Source organism: Cnephaeus nilssonii, assembly GCF_951640355.1.
Source record: "Cnephaeus nilssonii genome assembly, chromosome: 19".
Taxonomy (NCBI): domain Eukaryota; kingdom Metazoa; phylum Chordata; class Mammalia; order Chiroptera; family Vespertilionidae; genus Cnephaeus; species Cnephaeus nilssonii.
In genome coordinates, this window is record NC_137090.1 from 44,366,208 (window position 1) to 44,384,415 (window position 18,208).

General features: G+C 49.8%; 1 protein-coding gene across 2 annotated transcripts in view; it reads left to right on the forward strand.

The window, feature by feature from the left end:
• MYOCD (myocardin) overlaps positions 1 to 18,208 on the forward strand; it is an 88,299-nt gene that overhangs the window by 53,723 nt on the left and 16,368 nt on the right. For both annotated transcript variants that reach the window (XM_079798974.1, XM_079798975.1), the window contains 4 exons: positions 9,284 to 9,459; positions 11,155 to 11,280; positions 16,073 to 16,317; positions 17,922 to 18,075. In XM_079798974.1, coding sequence (XP_079655100.1) covers positions 9,284 to 9,459; positions 11,155 to 11,280; positions 16,073 to 16,317; positions 17,922 to 18,075 — 701 coding nt within the window. The remainder of the gene's footprint in view (positions 1 to 9,283; positions 9,460 to 11,154; positions 11,281 to 16,072; positions 16,318 to 17,921; positions 18,076 to 18,208) is intronic.

An 18,208-nucleotide genomic window follows, 5' to 3' on the forward strand; every position in this document is an offset into this window, starting at 1 on the left:
TAAAGGAGAAACTGATTGTTCCTGAGAGCACTGCTATGAAGGGAATAGGCAGAAGTCACACTGAAATGTGTGTGTGCCTGACCAAGGCTCCTGGGAACAGGACTTAGATGAGCCTGGAAGGAGCGGGCAGAAATAAGTAGGAAGGACCGAGAGGTAGCGCTGGTCAGGTTATAAGGACATTTTAAATTGTTTCTTAGAAGCAGACGAGAGATTCAAACTTCTCTCATCACTTCAGGGAATAAATATAAGCACTCCTAATTACCCAGTGAGGGGCACATAATTGTAATTACTAATACTAAGCAGTGAAGAGCACTGGAGGGTTTCTAGTGGGAATCGGAGCTGTGCTTTGTGTGTGAACAGGCGGGGATTTGGCACGGAGAAGGATCCTGCTGGCTGCAGGTGAAGGGGCCTCCGCAGAAGCGAAAAGGGGTGAAAGAGCTCCATTCGGAGGCTGTTTGGTTTGTTTGACGGGAGTTGAGGGCCTGAACAAGAGTCATGGCTGCAGGTGTGGAAGAGAGGGTCTGAGAGGTCACTGATTTTGCATGATTAGATGGTCAGTAGAAGATACCAATTTGGACAAAGGAACGAGTCAAAGATGACACCTAGGCTTCTCTTTTAGGCAATTGGGTAACTGGCAGCCATTTATCAAGATGGGGACCATGAGTGGAAGAGCAGGTTTGAGGTGGGATGAAGAATTCTTGGGTTTGAAAGGCTTGGGAAAACTCAATAGGCAGGGATTGCATAAGCAATGGGAGCTATCAAACTAGGATTCAGAAGAAAATATTGGTCTAGAGCAGTGATCGGCAAACTCAGTGGTCGGCAAACTGCGGCTCGCGAGTCACATGCGGCTCTTTGGCCCCTTGAGTGTGGCTCTTCCACAAAATATCTGTGTGATTGAAACATACAGTGTGATTGAAACTTCATGGCCCATGCACAGAAGTCGGTTTTCGGCTCTCAAAAGAAATTTCAATCGTTGTACTGTTGATATTTGGCTCTGTTGACTAATGAGTTTGCCGACCACTGGGCAAACTCATTGGTCAACAGAGCGGCAAACCGCGGCTCGCGAGCTGCATGTGGCTCGCGAGCCGCAGTTTGCCGACCACTGGTCTAGAGCTATGGACTTGAGAGACTTTAGTGTATATGGTAATTTAAACAGATGTACTAGATAAGATTGCCTTTTTATTTACTTATTTCTTAATATTTATGGAGCACCTTCTATGTGTCAGACACAATCCTAAGTGCTTAGGATATCTCAGTAAACAAAACATACAAAGACTTCTGCTCTAACAGCTTACAGTCTAGAGGGGGAGACAGACAATAAACAAAAACAAGAAATAGTTATATAACATGATAAAAGATGATAAACGCTGCAAAAAAATAGAAGTAATGCAGGGTACAAAAAATTAAGAGTGCCCAATAGAGGCGGGGGAGGGGGAGGTGGAGGGTGTATAAAACAAGAAAAGGGCTAAGGTGAGGTCCTCATGCAATATTTGGGATAGAGACAGGGATTCTCTGAAGAATAAAGAGAGGAATGGCTACAGAAAGAGGTGGAAGATATAGGGTGACCTAATCTAAGGAAAGTGATGGGGACTGAGCACCTGTTATCAACCAGGCATCAGCCTTGTTAGTGGTACCTTTCAATGCGCGTGTGAGCAAAGTGATGTCATCAGTTGAAATGTCATAAAGAGAGGGAGTTGCTCCAAGACCAGCTGTAGAGACAGCACTTTGAATAGCGCTTCTCATGGTGATGGTGGTCCAGCCCTCCTACCTTTCTGTCACTTCTCGCGATCAGATCAGCTCCCCTGAGAAAGCCGTGCCATGATTCAGGGTTGAGGTTGACTGTATATCATTCTCCTGGCTTCTGTGTCCCCACTGCCCCCATCCACGTGCCTTTCCAGATGTGTTTACATTTTCCAGCTCTCTCTGCAGCTGTGTTTCTGTGTTTCTGCCAAGCTCTGAGCAGAATGCTCGGTCACTGTCTTGCTCCCTCCAGGTTTTGTTAAAGGCCAACTATTCTCCAACCCTAAGATAAAATCATCTAGAACCTTTCCCAACAGAGAACCAGTTCTCGCTCTGGGATCTTTCTTCTCACTCCCAGTTTTCAACCCCTTTGCAGTCAGCTGAATGAGGGCAGCGAGTCTTTCCCAACACTTTCCTCTGCTTTATGGAGCCAGCTAGCAACCCCACTTCCAGCCTGCGAGTGTATCTTCTGAGTCGGGTAGAATTTCACAGGTTTCCGATGGAGGAAAGGTAGGCTTGCCTGATGACAATGACATGAAGAGGAGGAATAGGGAGCTTGCTGATTTGACTTCCTCAGGAGGAGGGGCCACATCTCAGAGCATACACCTGACTCCCTGCTTTTCTTTCAGAGAAAACCACTAACAGCCACCCTCTCTCAGGCCAGAATACTGAATATCACAAATATGATGTTACATAGGGGTGATGGTTTCTGAGAACAGAAATTATATGCTGGATTTTAGCGTGGCCTTGTTCAGCTTATGCGTGGTCATTGTTACTGAGGGATCCCTCAGTCCTGGGGGTGAGGGCGGGGAGGGGAGGCTTACTTCAAGCTTGTTAATTCTCTCTCTAGTCATCTGAGTATTTTCTTCCCTTGACAGGAGCATCCCTTAGGTACCAAGAAAGCTGTTGATTGTCCAGAGGCCTGGTTTCTGCTTGAGTAAAACAGAAGCCCAGATGGCTTTCCCAGCTCTTGAAGGACAGAAGGGTCCTGGTGTTCTGCTCCAATAGACAAACGCCTCCTCCCAAAGGGCTTTCACCTTGTCCTTGAACCAAGCCAGGCTTCCCACCTGAATGTCTGATCAGCTTTTCAGCTACTTCTTTAAAAAGCAAATCTGTGATTTAGAATATACAGCCTCATTATCCAAGCTTGATGAGTCTTGGTTTTTTTTATAACCATATCCCTTTAACACAGGAAGCAACACTTCTGGTCCCCAAGGGCTGGTCCAGAAGTCACCCATTCACACTGTCACGTACATTTCCAAAGGACTCTATGCTAGTCTTCACTCACCTGTGTCCCCAAGGTAAAACAAAATGAAAAAATCATATTTACTAAGTATCCAGTTATCTTAGACTCTGGAAGTCTTGACTCTCTCTTATCACTCACTTTTAAGGCAAATAGACAATAAGACAGATAGTCATTTGCTTTGGCATAAAAAGAAAAGGTTTGCTTTAGGATACCTTTCTCATGGACAAACTCTATCATTCCATAATGATAAATCATTTTTAAAGGGCAAATGATTTGGGGGGGGGGGTGGGTGCGGAGGGGAAGAAACACACTGAGCTCAGCCAATGTTTGAGCATTGACCTATGAACCAGGAGGCCACAGTTCGATTCCTGGTCATCCACAGAGTCTGTCTCTCTCATCATTGGTGTTTCTATCCCTCTCTCCCTCTCCCTTCCTCTCTCTGAAATCAATTAAAAAACATATTTTTAAAAAAAAAAGAAAGAAAGAAACACACTGAGACACACATGAAAAAGACTCTTCTGAGGAAGATTCTGGAAAAAGTGTGGGAAGGAAGAATCAGGGGACCAGTAGCTATGGCAGGGGGGTAGAGGTGGGAGTGACAAAAAGGACAGTTAGCTGGCACTGAGAGAAGGTGGCTGTCCTGGTGTTGACCTTTGCAGCCCACTAAAATGACCACAGGCCTCTTTGAGACTGGGCAGGGCATGCCCAGGTGGGGCCTGCAGCTGGGGGGAGGTTTCTAGAAACTGAGAGGGAGGTGTGAAAGGGTGGGGTCCTGAGCAGAGGAAGGAGAGACAGTGCATACCTATCTCTATACTCCTGGTGATCTTGGTGTCTAGAGAATTAGTCCTGAGAGCTAAGTCAAATGCTTGAAAGCAAGTTAACTGTTTGTCCCAATCCATGTAGCCCTGGGGTCAGTGTATATCTGGAGACCTAATGGCAAATTTGTAGCCAGGAATCTGAGGGAAGGAATCCTTATTCCTTCAATCATCCACTGACTCTATTCCCATAGTAAAGGCACCCGATCCCCTTCCAGAGCGAGGGGTGGTCTGTCTTTGCTGAGCAATGTACTGTACTCCGTCTTCTGCAGACGCCGTATCTCCAGTATGGAAATAGCTCAGGCAAGAGCCACACTGAAACCCTATCTACCTCCGCGTCGTAGCCTCCTCCCTGGGGAAATGGATTTGGCTTGAGCCCCTTCCAGGAGGAGGTTAGGAGATGGCCTGCCCGGGAATTAAAATAGCTCCGGCAGTGCCCGCTCAGCGTGCAAGTAGATAAGAAGCTGGGCCCGTTTTCACATTCCACTGCGTGGTCTCAGCCCTCCGTGTGGGCCCAGCAGAAAGGTAACTAGGACTCCAATTATCTCACTCTAATCTTGGAATTTTAAATGTTTATGCGGAGGAAAGTACAACTGACTCATTCATCTAATCACTTCCAAGAGGGGGAGGGAGAGCTAAGAGTCACCAGGCCAAGATCCCCAGGGGCCAGCGCCCAGAGCCAGCCCCAGGGCATAGCTGGGGGATGATATCAGGGCTTCCCAAAGCAGGTCCTTGTCATCGCGGGCCCGAGCGTGTCCAGGGACAATAGCCAGTGCACAGCCCTCGGGAGCCGGGCAGCGGGGAGGCTGGAGCGGAGGCCCAGGGCCGCACCACGAAGCTGATAGACTTGGTTGTTCCTGAGGCAGCCAGATAAGCCGACCTCGGTCCCGCTCCACAGGAGTCTGGCCTGAGCGGGAAGGAGAGGGGTGATGTGACACCCCTTCCTGCGACACCCTGCTCCGGGGAAGGCCTGGCTCTGCCTTCCCAGCATGACCACTCCACTCGGACACACCACTTCTCCCTGGAGCTGTGCTGACCCTTGCAAAGCTGGCCACAGGGACACCGCCTCCTGGGCGGTCTCTTTTGTTTTGATGATAGTAAACTTGAGAGGAGAGAGACGCCTAACAAAAACAACACCAACAATAACAGCAGCTGGAAACGACTGAGCACTTGCAGGGACTACGCAAATAGCGCACAACGTGCTTTACACATGTCGTGTCATTTTCACCCTCAAAACCCTGAAAGGTAGCTGTGGGTATTATGCCCATTTTATAGATGGGGAAACGGAGGCTCCGCCGGGTCAAATAACCGCCAACCGTCACTTTGCCACGGAAGTGGTAGAACCGAGACGCAAACCAAGTCTGTGTGACTGCAGAGCCCCACTTCCTACTCACCACACGGAGCCCTCATGCACCGTCTCGGGGGGCAGCCAGCCCTGTGCTCTCGGCCCCTCCGCTGTGGAGGTTTTCTCCATCCACAGAGTCTGAGCTGAGGGTGTCCTGGCAGGCGGGTGAGGGGGGGGGGGGTCTGAGTCTGAGCTGAGGGTGTAGTGGGGGGGGAAGTAGGAGGGCAGGGCTCTGTGCCCTTTCTCTCACGGTCTGCCCTGGCATCACAACTTCATCTACTTGTAGCTGAGGGGGGAGGGGTGATGGGCAGGGGCCAATGCAGATCTCCTGACCTGGTCAGCCCCTGAGTGGTCTTCACGTGTCTGGCGGCATATTCTGAGCTGGCACATGCTGCTCTTTAGATACCAGACAGGAGCCATGTTTGGGGCCTTGCCTTCACCCTGGTTCTTCATTCGGGTGTGCTTGCGTGTGCTAACGGTGAATTCACCAGTGTAAGCGGGGGAACCTCTTTAGTGATCGAGGTCACTTGGTGAAGCAGATGCGTTGAAGCCGTGCCTCTCCAGGGACTGGTCCCCAGATAAACCTCTCCCCTGGCTGGGAGAGTGTCTTCCTCCCCCTTCCCACCCGGACTCCGCTAATCACCACCCCGTCACTTCCCTTCCACGCTCCCCATTATTGCGCCGCCCCCCTTGCTGCGGCCTGTCCTCCGCTGACAGTCATTCGGGCTCGGCTGAATCCTGCCTCCTCCAGGGGACGGGGACTGCTCCCTCCTGCATCTGCCCACCAGCGTTCCCAGGCTAGTCCCTGACATTGTCCACTGTGTCAATGGCAACACAAGAACAACCTCCTTCGCATGCCTCGCCTTCTCTCCACCTACCATTTCTGGGTGTGCTTCTCTTTCTCCCCATTTCTCCTGAAGTGGGAAGGCTGGAAATGAAGAAAATAACTGAGGAATTGGGGGAAATGGGGCAGGTTACTGACTCCTTTATTCCAGATGCTTGACTTCTAGACTTTTCCATGTCATTCTAGTGCCTCAATCTGAGGTCACCAAATGGTACATATTAGAATGCAAAGGGCATGCTGATTGACTGGTAGCAACCACCGGGCTCCCTCCAGTCCTCCGGCCCTTTCTGAGACAAGGCCCAATGGGACCATCATGAGCACCCTTCCCAGAACCTGGAGCCTTTTCGCTCTCACAATCAAGAAGTCACATTGGGCCCTCAAATCACAAAAGCTCAAGTAAAACATGTTGTGGAATATGGCGATGTCCTCAGGACAGCTGTGCAGAGAGAGGAGAGACGCTGGCTGGGCCCACAGTTGGTGGGTCTCTAAACACCGGGACAGCCTGGCCCTAGCAAGGTCCTCAAAACAGAGATGAGAAAATGTGCCCCCTGCTCTGACTTACTGGCCCGTCACACGGCCTCATGAAAGCTGATTGTTTTGCTATTGCTGCACTATCGAGGAAATGACTGATACCAACTCCTCTTCTTATCATCTGCTATCACTCCACTTGGAAAGTAAGGTTGATGGAGGCTAAGAAGAGAAACTCTCTCCCCCCTTTTCTCAAAACATTTCTACCCACAGGGGACACTACTTGGACCACTTTGCAATTTGGCTAATTCCCTCTAATCTGTTCACATTGGAGATGTGATACGGTAGACGTGGGTGAGCTGGCAGGGGCGGAGGTGGGAGGAGTCTGTCACCTGAAGTACCAAACCGCACACAGAAGCTCCATATTCATGTAGACTGAGGAAGTGTGTGTGTGGGGGGGGGGGGGGAGAAGATGAAGCTCTCAGATCGGGCCCTGGTGGGCACAGCCACAGGAGGCTTCCCTGAGGGTAGGGATGGTGTTGGCTGGGGGGGTTGGGGGGGGGGGGGGAGGTGCCAGGTAGATCCCAGTGAAATTTCGTGGTTTCTGGGGTGGGAAGGCTTAATACCCACCCGCCCTCGGGCTCCCAGGCCCACCTGGCCTCAATCATACATGTAACCTTTGTAATGGGGACAAAGTCTCTGATTCCACAAGTGTAAGTAGGATTTGCAATTCCCAAGAAAACATGGTTTCTAAAGTGAAGAAATGTATAGAAGCTGATTCCCGGAGGCAACTGGCAGGACCTTCCTGGGAAGATCTCAGGCTAAGGGGCCCTTGAGAAAGGAGTAGAGACATTTTCTCACATCACACGAAAGTGACAAACACAGCTTCATGTGCGGAGTGCAGGGTTCGCTGTGAGAGGCCGGGACGGGCAGGCTGGGAGCTACTTCCGGGCTCTTAGAGAGAGAGGGAGGCGTTTGAGACCAGAGTTCTAAGGGGGGCAGTGGCCCCTGAGCGCAAAGAAAAAGCTGATGTTTATCCAACACCCACTGGAATGCCCCTGTGAGAACTCTGCTGCAAATACGAGAAAATGATAGCACGTATTTATTTCAGGTGACACCTACAGATGTTTTCTATTATTCTCTGTGCTTGTCTATTATTTCAAATTTTTTATAGTTAAAAAAGTGCACTTTTGAAAATAAAAGTTGAAAAATCAAAGTTCCCGTGAATACAATGGGATACTGTGCAGCTGATACAAAAACTGATTTTTAATGGAGGAAGACCTCTGTGCTCACAGGAAGGGTCTCCAGGACACGTGTAGAGGGAAAAAAGCAAGTTTCGGAGCAGATGGTTCGCCCAGGCCTGTCTGGGTGACACGCATTTTACATTTGTGCATATACGTCCTGCGTTATGTATAGAATTAAATCTAGAAGCAGAGACGAGTTCTTCACAGGAAGAAGGATTGGTGTGGCCATTTCCTGCGGTGTGAATGTTAATGATGAGTAGAGGTTCCTTCTATAACCAAATAGAAAAACAATAATGACTCTCCTGAAGGCCCCTCGGCTCCCTGGGGCGGCAGTATGGGCCCCACGCCGTGCCAGGGCGGCAGGCGGCCCCACGGGCCAGCGGCTGGGCTTCCACCTGCCCTGTCCTAGTCTGGCCTCTTTCCTGACTTGACCCTGGGATGTCTGAGTGAGGGGCCGTGACAGATGCCAGCAGGGTGGCGATGACAAGCCCCAAGCCACATTTGTTCCATTACTTCCAGCTCCCCGCTGCCTTGCCCGTCTGCGGTGAGAGCGCCTCTCCCTTATCTGTGCGGAGCAGGAGTCAAAAGTTCTCGGCAGCGCGATTGCAGAAGGCCGGACTGGCAACTTCCTGATAAAGCGAATTCCTTCGGAAGAGCTGGCCTGGACTCGGGTCAGATGAGCGATGTGGCCCCGGCACATTTCGTACTATGCAGTTGGATAGTAAACCAGATGAAACTGAGCAATTAGGAAACATAAGGGACATATAAGGATGTCGCTATAGTGCCGTCTGGTCTGATAAACCCTCTTCCCAAGCTAATGTACCTGTGCCCCCAGAGACGTGTGGGCAGCGGAGGAGGCATCTCTGCCTGTGTGAGCCCGTGAGATTTTCCAAAATAGACCCAGAGATATGAGGAGTCAAAAGAAAATCCAAATGATAAACAAGTAAGGATCACCCCAACATTTCTGAGACACATTTATGCTTCTGTAAACAGATACGCACTAGTGGGATGGGACACCCCGGGACATTAGCTCATTCTGACATTCGGACTTTAAACTCAGTAGCTGTCCTAGCTCGGCCTGTTAGGAAGTTTGCTAAACATCGGTGCTGTGTTGTGTGTTATATTTGAAGAGGATGCAGATGGCCTATTGTCGTCTCGGTCATGTCTCTCATTGTGAGACAGGGAGGTGGCCTTCTCTCCAAGCTTGCTCCAGTGGCCTCCTGCTGCATCTGGCGAGGGTGGGAGTGGGCCTTTTCTTTCCTTCAGCACCCCCCAATTCCATTTCAAAAGATAAGGGGTTCCCACAGAAAATGTTCAGAAATGGACAAACCTGAAAATAAGGTTTAACCAATAATGCAAGTCATTCTTCCCTGCCAAACATCCTGCTTTTATAAACACAAGTTCCCATCTGAGTCAATAGATGGAAATGAAACCATTTAGAAAGGACCTTCACCGTTACCTTGAGCTGCACACAGTCCTAAAGGGGTGGCGCTAGTCCTAATGGGGTGACGCACTGAGCAGGTGCAGCGAGCCCTGTGACGTGCCCGCGCCTCTGACCAGTGTTGGATTTCCCGGCCCCAGGGAACCAGGTGAGCTTCTCCAAACCAGCAGATGCCTTTGCCTTCGACGAGGACAGCAGCAGCGACGGGCTTTCTCCAGATCACACGCGAAGCGAAGACCCCCAGGGCCCAGCGAGGTCTCCCTCAGACACCAAAGCAACGGAGACCCCTTTGGCAGGTCCTCCGGGGACAATCCAGGTAACAAACCACTTCTCAGCCTGTCATCTCTTCATAGCCCGGAAATGACACTGCCAGGCTGGGTCCCGCTCCGAGGTCCACAGACACGTCTGCATGGCGTGTCACCCCCGGGTCCAGGGCTCTGTGTGGTGGCGAAACCTCCAGAACACCTGGAGGAGAACCCGAGGTCTGTACCTGGGACATACTTTTTAAGCATCTACTCTGCCAAGTAGATACCTTCTATCCCTATTTTTGCAAAGTAAAAATGAGGTTCTCTGCCATTAGATGACCCACCACAGTTGGCCAGATAGAATGTCGCCCTTCCGTGCACTGAGCAGCCACAAGGGGGCACTGCGGTTACAAAACAGAGCGGCATGTTGGCTCTACCTGAGCAGGTTTCTACCTGCAGAACCGCTGCAAGGCCACTTCCAGCCCCAAACCAGGCACAGCACTCACCTCTGGACAAATCCACAAACTCTAAGCATGTGAAGCATGTATACTGCAAATATTGCTCAAAGCACGTTTATAAAGAATGATGATTATTAACAACAGCCACTGCATTCCATTAAGCACTCACTGCGCCAGGGCCGCTCCAGCCACTTCCTGAGCGTAGCCTGTTAGGGAGCATCGCCCCCCCAAGCAGGAGCACTGATGCTGATCCCACAGGGGAGGAGCTGAGGCTCTGAGGCTGAGCAGTGTGTGGTCTCCAGGACACTGCAAACCCCCAGCCCCTCAGCTGCCACCCCTAGAAGCCACCAGGCCTAGTGGGATTTTCCTCAGCCTGCCCAGAACACCTACATGTACACATGCACACAAACACACATAAACACACATACATATCCACAGAAACACACACACCAAGGGCACATAGGCATACAGACAGACACAGACACACATGTACATTAAATATATATACACAGAACACATCCACACAGATACATATACAAGCATATACACTCATATACCTATGTGTACACAAAATATACACAGAGGCACATACAGCAATACACAGAACACATACACATATGCACACATACACACAGAGATAAATATACACACATATACATACATGTATGCACACTCTTCCTCCATCTGCTAACACCCTGTCGTCTTGTACACCCACTCCTCTCTCTCCCTATTTCAATCCCATTATCAAGTCCAACAGGTGGACCTTGTCACAGGCAGGAGGAACCCGCACTCACGGTGACCAGATATCCCAGTTTGCCAAGACTAGGCTGGTTCTATGCCTGTCTTGTGGAATAATTCTTAATAATGACCCTTTTCTCTCCTCAAAATATCCTCAATTGGTTGACAGTATATATATATTCTTCTCCTGGAGGAAGTAGTCTTACATGTACTTGGCCATAAAGCTAGGATTAAAACATCAGAGCTAGCCCTGACTGGGTGGCTCAATTAGTTGGAGCATTGTTCTGTACATCAAACGGTTGTGGGTTTGATTCCCGGTCAAGACACATACCTAGGTTGGGTACAGGAGGCAACTAATTGATGTTTCTCTTACATAGATGTTTCTCTCTATCTCTCTTTCCCTTCCTCTCTCTCTAAAATCAATAAAAACAAATCCTCATGTGAGGATTGAAAAAACACACAGCAGAGCTATGTGTGTGTTTATGTGGGGGGAGGGGGTGCTCTACTTTAACGCTTCTATGTCACCGTTTTGACCCTTTCATCCTAGTAATTCTACAATTTGGATTTCAGGATCTAACTTCTGGCTCAGAAAATGACAGGAATGACTCGGTCTCACAGCCCAGCAACCAGTCAGACACAGGGAAGCAGGGGCTCGGCCCGCTCGGCACCGCCAACCCCGGGCACGCTGCTGTGAAGGTACGATGGGCCCACCTCCACGCACCCGCCTGACTCCTGGCTCATAGCGCAGCGCTGAGCAGAGCTTTCTGAGCTAGGTCTGGGAAGAGGAGAGCCACGCAGACCCTGTTACAGGTTTAATCCACTAGGAACATGCATGACAGCTGTGAGCAGTGAGCAGTGGGTACATGGACCAAGATCCTGCTTTCCACGCAGCACAGCGTGGGACTTCCCTGCAGGGGAAGCCTATGCGTTTGCATTTCTTTGGGCTCAGCGCCCACTAGTTTGTTCCTGACTTAAAAGCCTTGACACAGCTGGTCGTAACGCACACAGGATTGTAAGCGCCATCAAATGAGCAGAGGGGAGTTGAACTTCATGCAAGGGAAGCAGACCAGAAGGCCTTGCGTAAGTCAGACCTCCCTTGGTCCAGTCAGGCTCTGTATGAAGTGCAGATAAAGGGGCGATGTTGGTGGTAGACAAAGAACAACAAGCAAGCATTTAGCATATCGTTGGTTTCAGTTTCTCAGCATTGTATCTCATGGTTCCCAGAGTGGGCTCTCCTGGCTTAGCTGCCTGGGAGTCATTTAGCCTTCCTAGCAGTGTATCCCATGCAACTCCTAACTGCTTTGGGAGCATGTCTCTCACCTCTGGGACCGCCACTTAACGAATATTGAAATGACCCTTAGGAACTATTTTATTCGTGGTTGTAGACTGAGTCAGAGTCAATGTTAAAGTAACAGCCCGTGGTCCCCGCCACTGCATACACAGAAGTGGACGGCAGGCATTTCGGCTGCCCAGTAAGCGGCCCCCACCGAACTGCAGTGGCTTAAAGCTGGCTTCCAATTCACTCAGCTCAGCAGCTTTGAAATCATGTGACTGCTGCTGAGTTTGTTCACCGCAGGTGGAAGGAGGAGATGATTCACATCATTTCCAATGTTGTGTACAAAGAAATTGTATGAACATTTCCACCAACGTATTTTACATTTCATAGTTCAGATTAGCAAAGCTTCAGGCCCCGTGCACTCTGCGAATGTTGCCCTGAGGGAGGACGGGTCCGTTTTCATAAAGAGCAGGACTGAGAGCCAGCTGCTCAGGCAGCACAGGTGGTTTATGTAAGAGCCCACATTCCTGCTGATTGGTCAATGCCTGTGACTGCTCACTGTTGAATATTCATCATCTCTAAATTAAGAGGATCCTAGAGGGCTTCTCAAAGAAGGAGGCAACCACGCTGGGAACCCCTCTGCCCTGCAGACGGTGAGAGGTTCCTGTGAGGCCAGTGTGAACGCACTGCGGTGCCCTGAAGCGGAAAGTGTCCTAGGAGAAGAAGGTGTTCCCCCCACACACACCCGCGCAGGCCCCAGGGGGGCTCCCATCGCAGGTTCCTGCCCTCGAGGCGCCTGTTGGGTATCACAGTGCCACTAACATAGTGCTTTGAGCAAGTACGGAAAATGTGCCCCTAAGGACTTGACTAGACATTTCTCCAAAGATAAGGAAATTGCCAATAATCACATTAAAAGGTGTTACATGTCATTGGTCATCAGACAAATGCAAACCCAAACCACAACAAAATCCTGCAGCACACCCACCAATGCTATAGTAGAAATGGGGAAAAAGGCAAGTGCTGGTGAGGATGTGGAGACTGGCACTCTCATATGTTGCCAGAGGAAGAGTATAATGTAAAATGGTTTCCATCCACTATGGAAAACAGTAGTGGCCCCTCAATAAGTTAAGGGTTGAATTACTGTATGACCCAGTAATTCCACTGCTAGGTATTTGCCCAAGAGAACTGAAAGCAGGTGTTCAAACCAAAACCTGTACACGAATATTCATAGCACACTACTCACAATAGCGAAGAGTCGAAACTAACCCAAAGGTCCATCAACTGAAGAATGGATAAGCATGTGGCATATCCACACAATGGGATATTATTCAGCCATAAGGAGAAATGAGTGCTGATACATGATATACCAGGAATGAACCTTGAAAGTGCTATGCTGAGTGAAAAAAGCCCAACACAAAAGACTACATGTTGTATGATTCCATTTCTATGAAACACCCTGAACAGCCAAAGCCATAGAGACAGAAAGCAGAAGTGGCTCCGGGGGGGCGGCAGGAAGGAGGGAGGGGTGGGAGTGACTGCTCAGTGGTATGTATGGCTTTCTTTTGGGGGCGATGGAAATGTTCCGGAGCTAGATAGTGATGACACGCACAACATTGTGAATGTATTAAGTGCCACTGAATTGTGTATTTTCAAATGGTGACTATGGTGATTTTGTGTTACTTGTATCTTATCACAATACTAGAGGCCTGCTGCACGGAGAGATTCGTGCAATAGGCTTTCCTTCCCTTGGCTTCCAGCACTGGTTTTCCTCCAGCATCCGGGACCCAGGCCTTTGCTCTGGCCGGAGTCTGCCGCCTTTGCTGCAGATTCCGGCCAGAGTCTGCCATCTTCGTCTTTGCTGTAGACTCTGGCTGGAGTCTGCCATCTTCGTCTTCACTACGGGGCTGGAGTGCCACTCCTGTAGATCCCCTCACCCCCCATCCTCCCTCTCATAGCAGCCATCCTGCCCCGCCCGGCCACTCCGCGCCTGGAGCAGCTGGGTGGCCACCATCTTTGTCCTTCTAGTTTGCATATTCCCTCCTGATTGGCTGGTGGGCATAGCGGAGGTATGGTCAATTTACATGTTTGTCTATTATTAGGTATATGATTAGGTAAGATAAGCAGAGGTTCCCCCTCCCTAGGCAGCCATAGTCCCACCTCAGGACCAACAGCCTCCGAAGCAGAGTGAGGGCTGGATTTCAGTCCTCTCCCCTCAGCAGGGGTGTGGCCATGCCATGTGAGACTCACAGATGGGAGACATTGCTGTGAGTTAGGAAAAGCTTCCCCGGTGAGTTGAGCTTTGAGCTGGACTCAGAGGATGAGCTCGAGTCATACAACAAATGGAGGAGGGAGTTCCCAAACAGCAGAACATTACAGGGGAAGGAGGCAGGAGGAGTGAGCTGCTGGAGAGGGCAGGGCTAGGCAGTTTGGCACCAGCCTGTTTTGGCTGATGAGTTTGACTTCATCTCCCAGGCAGGGGCTGCTGTGTTGTGCGGCAGCCCCACTGTGTGCGTGCAGGCTGAGTGAGGAAGCCTCAGGCTACAGGGCACACTGTTCCCTATCACATTACACTCACCTCCGTGCCTGGGTCTTAAGCCCCTGGACCTTGGATGCAATGCTGCCTTAGGTTGCCCATGCAGTTCTGGTTAAGAAACAACAAAACAAATCCACAGCTTGAATAGCCTCTGGTCTCAGAAAGAGTGTGAAACAGCACCGGTCCATGAATTCAGAGCTCCACATGCGCAGTAGTCAATGCCCTCACTGTGCAGAGAAAATGGCTCAGTTTTAGATCCTTCTGGATGGCTCAGTCCCTGTGCTAAGTAAGTAAGGCAGCATGGAGAGAAAATCCTCAGCAAGACTCAGGGCTGAAGCTCCCGGGACAAGGCAAGTCCCAGATGAGGTGGGAACAGACACGGCCAAGCAGCGCAGAGCTTGTGGGGCCAGAGAAGTCCTCCAAGTGTGAGACTGATTCCTTAACTGGAATGCTAAGCGATTAAGGAGCAGGGAAAGACGCGTGCTCATCATTCATTAGTCTCCCAGACGCCTCCTTGAGAAAACACAAAGAGGCTTCAGTGGTGGGATGCGCTGGTCAGAGGAAGCAAGTGGGCAGCTCCCCTGGGTAGGTCACCTTCAGACGTGTGTTTTGTGGTTAAAATGGGGACGCTGCCCGTCAGAACGGGCCTGCCAGCTATGCAGGAGCCCCCTCTTCTGGGCACTGCTGGTACCACACGTTCCCTCCACCTTTTGCCCAAATTCTCAAGAATCTTCCGACATCATATCCATGTTCTTCATTTCAACCTTCTGGAAAAAGTCAAGGTTTGAAATTTATATTTTTCAACTGATCACAGTATGAACCTATTGCTTCCTAACATAGGGAGGCCTTTGATTTTAGATTATAGATCTAACCACACTCTCCTCTGAGACCTGTTGCTATTTCAGTACTGTCTTTCATCACCTTTACGTTGGTCACTGAGATAGGAAGTAGAGACTATTTTCCCCAACTTGCAGGTGAGGTAAGTACTAGTAAGATGTAGTAAGGTGCTTGTACCACCTTCAGGAATTTCTCTTCACTCCCTAGCCTGTACGCTTAACTTCTTTCGATGTGTCCAAATCACGCTCTACAAAGGGTAACTTCCCGGGAGGGGAGGAAGGTCCCAGGGCGTGGCTAACCCTCCCCATAGTAAGTACAGTATTCCAAGGGTACCACTTCCTGATTTTATATCAGGATTAGGGATGGTGGTGGGAGGGACAGTCTATATTACTTTTCAGCCTGAAGCAGCAAAACTTCACATTCTGGATTTTCAAAGTCAAGGTTAATTTCATCTAAATGTATGGCATTACTACGTCAATTTGCTAAGTGCTTAACCAGCAGTGATTCCACGTATACCTATGAGAGTACTTTCCTATGAATCAACCCCCAAGATCAGAATGTGTTAGACGGAAGTTGGTTTGAGGTGAGGAAAGTGTCTTCACTCTACTCTGGGAGGAAAACGCTCCAGGAGCCACTTGTAAGGTTCAAGACTCCCACCTAAGGGGTGTGCTTCCGGTTCATTAGACATCTCAGTGTCCCAGGGTCTCCTTGCACATTGTGCTTTGCTGTCTGTATGTCTGAGATTTGAGAACATCTATCGGACAGAACCCCCTCGCGTGTTCCCATGACGCCAGTCATTCTCTCCATCACCTAAAGCCATGTTCGTCTCCATCCTCTTGCAGTCCAAGTCCTTGAGCGACAGTAAGAATCGCCACAAGAAGCCCAAGGACCCCAAGCCAAAGGTGAAGAAGCTCAAGTACCACCAGTACATCCCCCCGGACCAGAAGGCGGAGAAGTCGCCGCCGCCCATGGACTCGGCCTACGCGCGGCTGCTGCAGCAGCAGCAGCTGTTCCTGCAGCTGCAGATCCTCAGCCAGCAGCAGCAGCAGCGCTTCGGCTACGCCAGCATCCACCCCGCTCAGCTCAAGTGAGTCCCAGAGCCTGGGCTGCACAGAGTGGTGGCTCCTCTCTACCCGGGCACCGGGCCAGCACCACAGCCAAGGCCCATGCCGCATCGTGTCTCACCTGTTATGTTTGGAAACTGGGCACACCTTTTCAGGAACATAGGCCAGGAAGGAGCAAGGAAATCAGTGTCCCTGATAACAGGCCTCCCTGGGAAAAGGGAGGTGTGAGCACGTTGAGACTGCAAGTGGAACAGAGAGGTTCCAGCTGTCTCCCTGTTCAGCTTTGGGTGACGCTGGCCATTATGCTGAGTAGAATCAAGCTCCACAGGCTTGCTTCTGCTCCACAGGGCTTCATCTGCTAAATGATGCATGGATATGCCCACCCATATGCCAAAGTCTCCACCACTCCCTCTGGTCTCCCCAGACTCAGCCTGAGTGTGACTTGCCACTTGCCAGCTAGCCTGCTGTGGTTTTCCTCCCCCTGCCTGATCCTTGTAGACAATTAACTTGTGATCTCATCTAAATATAAGTCACCCCCTAAGGGTTCTGGTCACCCAATTCCAATATGTGGGGGATGTTTTCCCCACATCAACAAGCGATTCCCCAACACCAACAGGGTGTCCAACAATTCAACTTCATTCTGCCACTAGCTACCTGGAAATAGCGTCAGATTCCACAGGTAAGTGCTCAGTCCCCAAGACTGGTGCTCTCACCTTCTTTAGATGCCAGAAGTTGTCCAGAATTGTCACATGGGCTTCTGGTCAACCAACTATAGATCAGATTCCCACAACCTACTCCTTGGGTTTGATTAATGTGCTAGAGCAGCTCATGGAACGCAGAGAAACATTTTACTCACTAGATCACTGGTTTATTATGAAAGAATACAACTGAGGAACAGCCAGATGGAAGAGATGCATAGGTGTGGGGAGGGGGCATGGAGCTTCCAAGCCCTCTCCAAGCCAGCTACTCTTCCAGCACCTCCCCGTGGTCACCAACCCAGAAACTTTCTGACCCCTAACCTTTTAGGTTTTTACGTAAGCTTCATGGCAAAGCAAGGGATGATTGCATCATTGGCCATTGGTGAATTCAATCTCCAATCCCTCACCCTGCCTGGAGGCCAGGGAAGGCGGTGGGACCAACAGTTTCTACCCTCTAATCACAGGATGGATTCTCCTGGCAGCCAGCATCCCTCCTTAGATAGAGTCCAAAAGCCACCTCATTAACATAACAAGATACACCTTTGTCACTCTCCTCACTTGGCAAATCCCAAGGGTTTTAGCCGTGAGCCAGAAACTGTATGAACACCAAGTATATATTTCTTTTTTTTAAAAAAAAATATTTTTTATTGATTTCAGAGAGGAAGGGAGAGGGAGAGAGAGAGATAGAAACATCAATGATGAGAGAGAATCATTGATTGGCTGCCTCCTGCACGACCCCTACTGGGGATCGAGCCCACAACCCGGGCATGTGCCCTTGACTAGAATAGAACCTGGGACCCTTCAGTCCCCAGGCCGACGCTCTATCCACTGAGCCTAACCAGCCAGGGCCCAAGTATCTATTTCTTATTGTATGTCACAATATATAGATCTGACTGTATTTTAAGTCCCTCTTTTTTGTCTGTTTTCAGGGAACCAAACGAGCAGATGGTCAGAAATCCAAACTCTTCTTCAACACCACTGAGCAGTACCCCTTTGTCTCCTGTCAAAAACAGTTTTTCTGGACAAACTGGTGTCTCTTCTCTCAAGCCAGGCCCACTCCCATCAAACCTGGATGATCTGAAGGTATAGGATTCGGCATGATTTTCTTTTCTTTTTTTAAACAAATACATCAGTAGATTTTAAATAACATTTTCACCAACTGATTTCTTGTATAGAACATGATGAAGAAGAATGTGGGAGAGACTCAGTAAGTGAC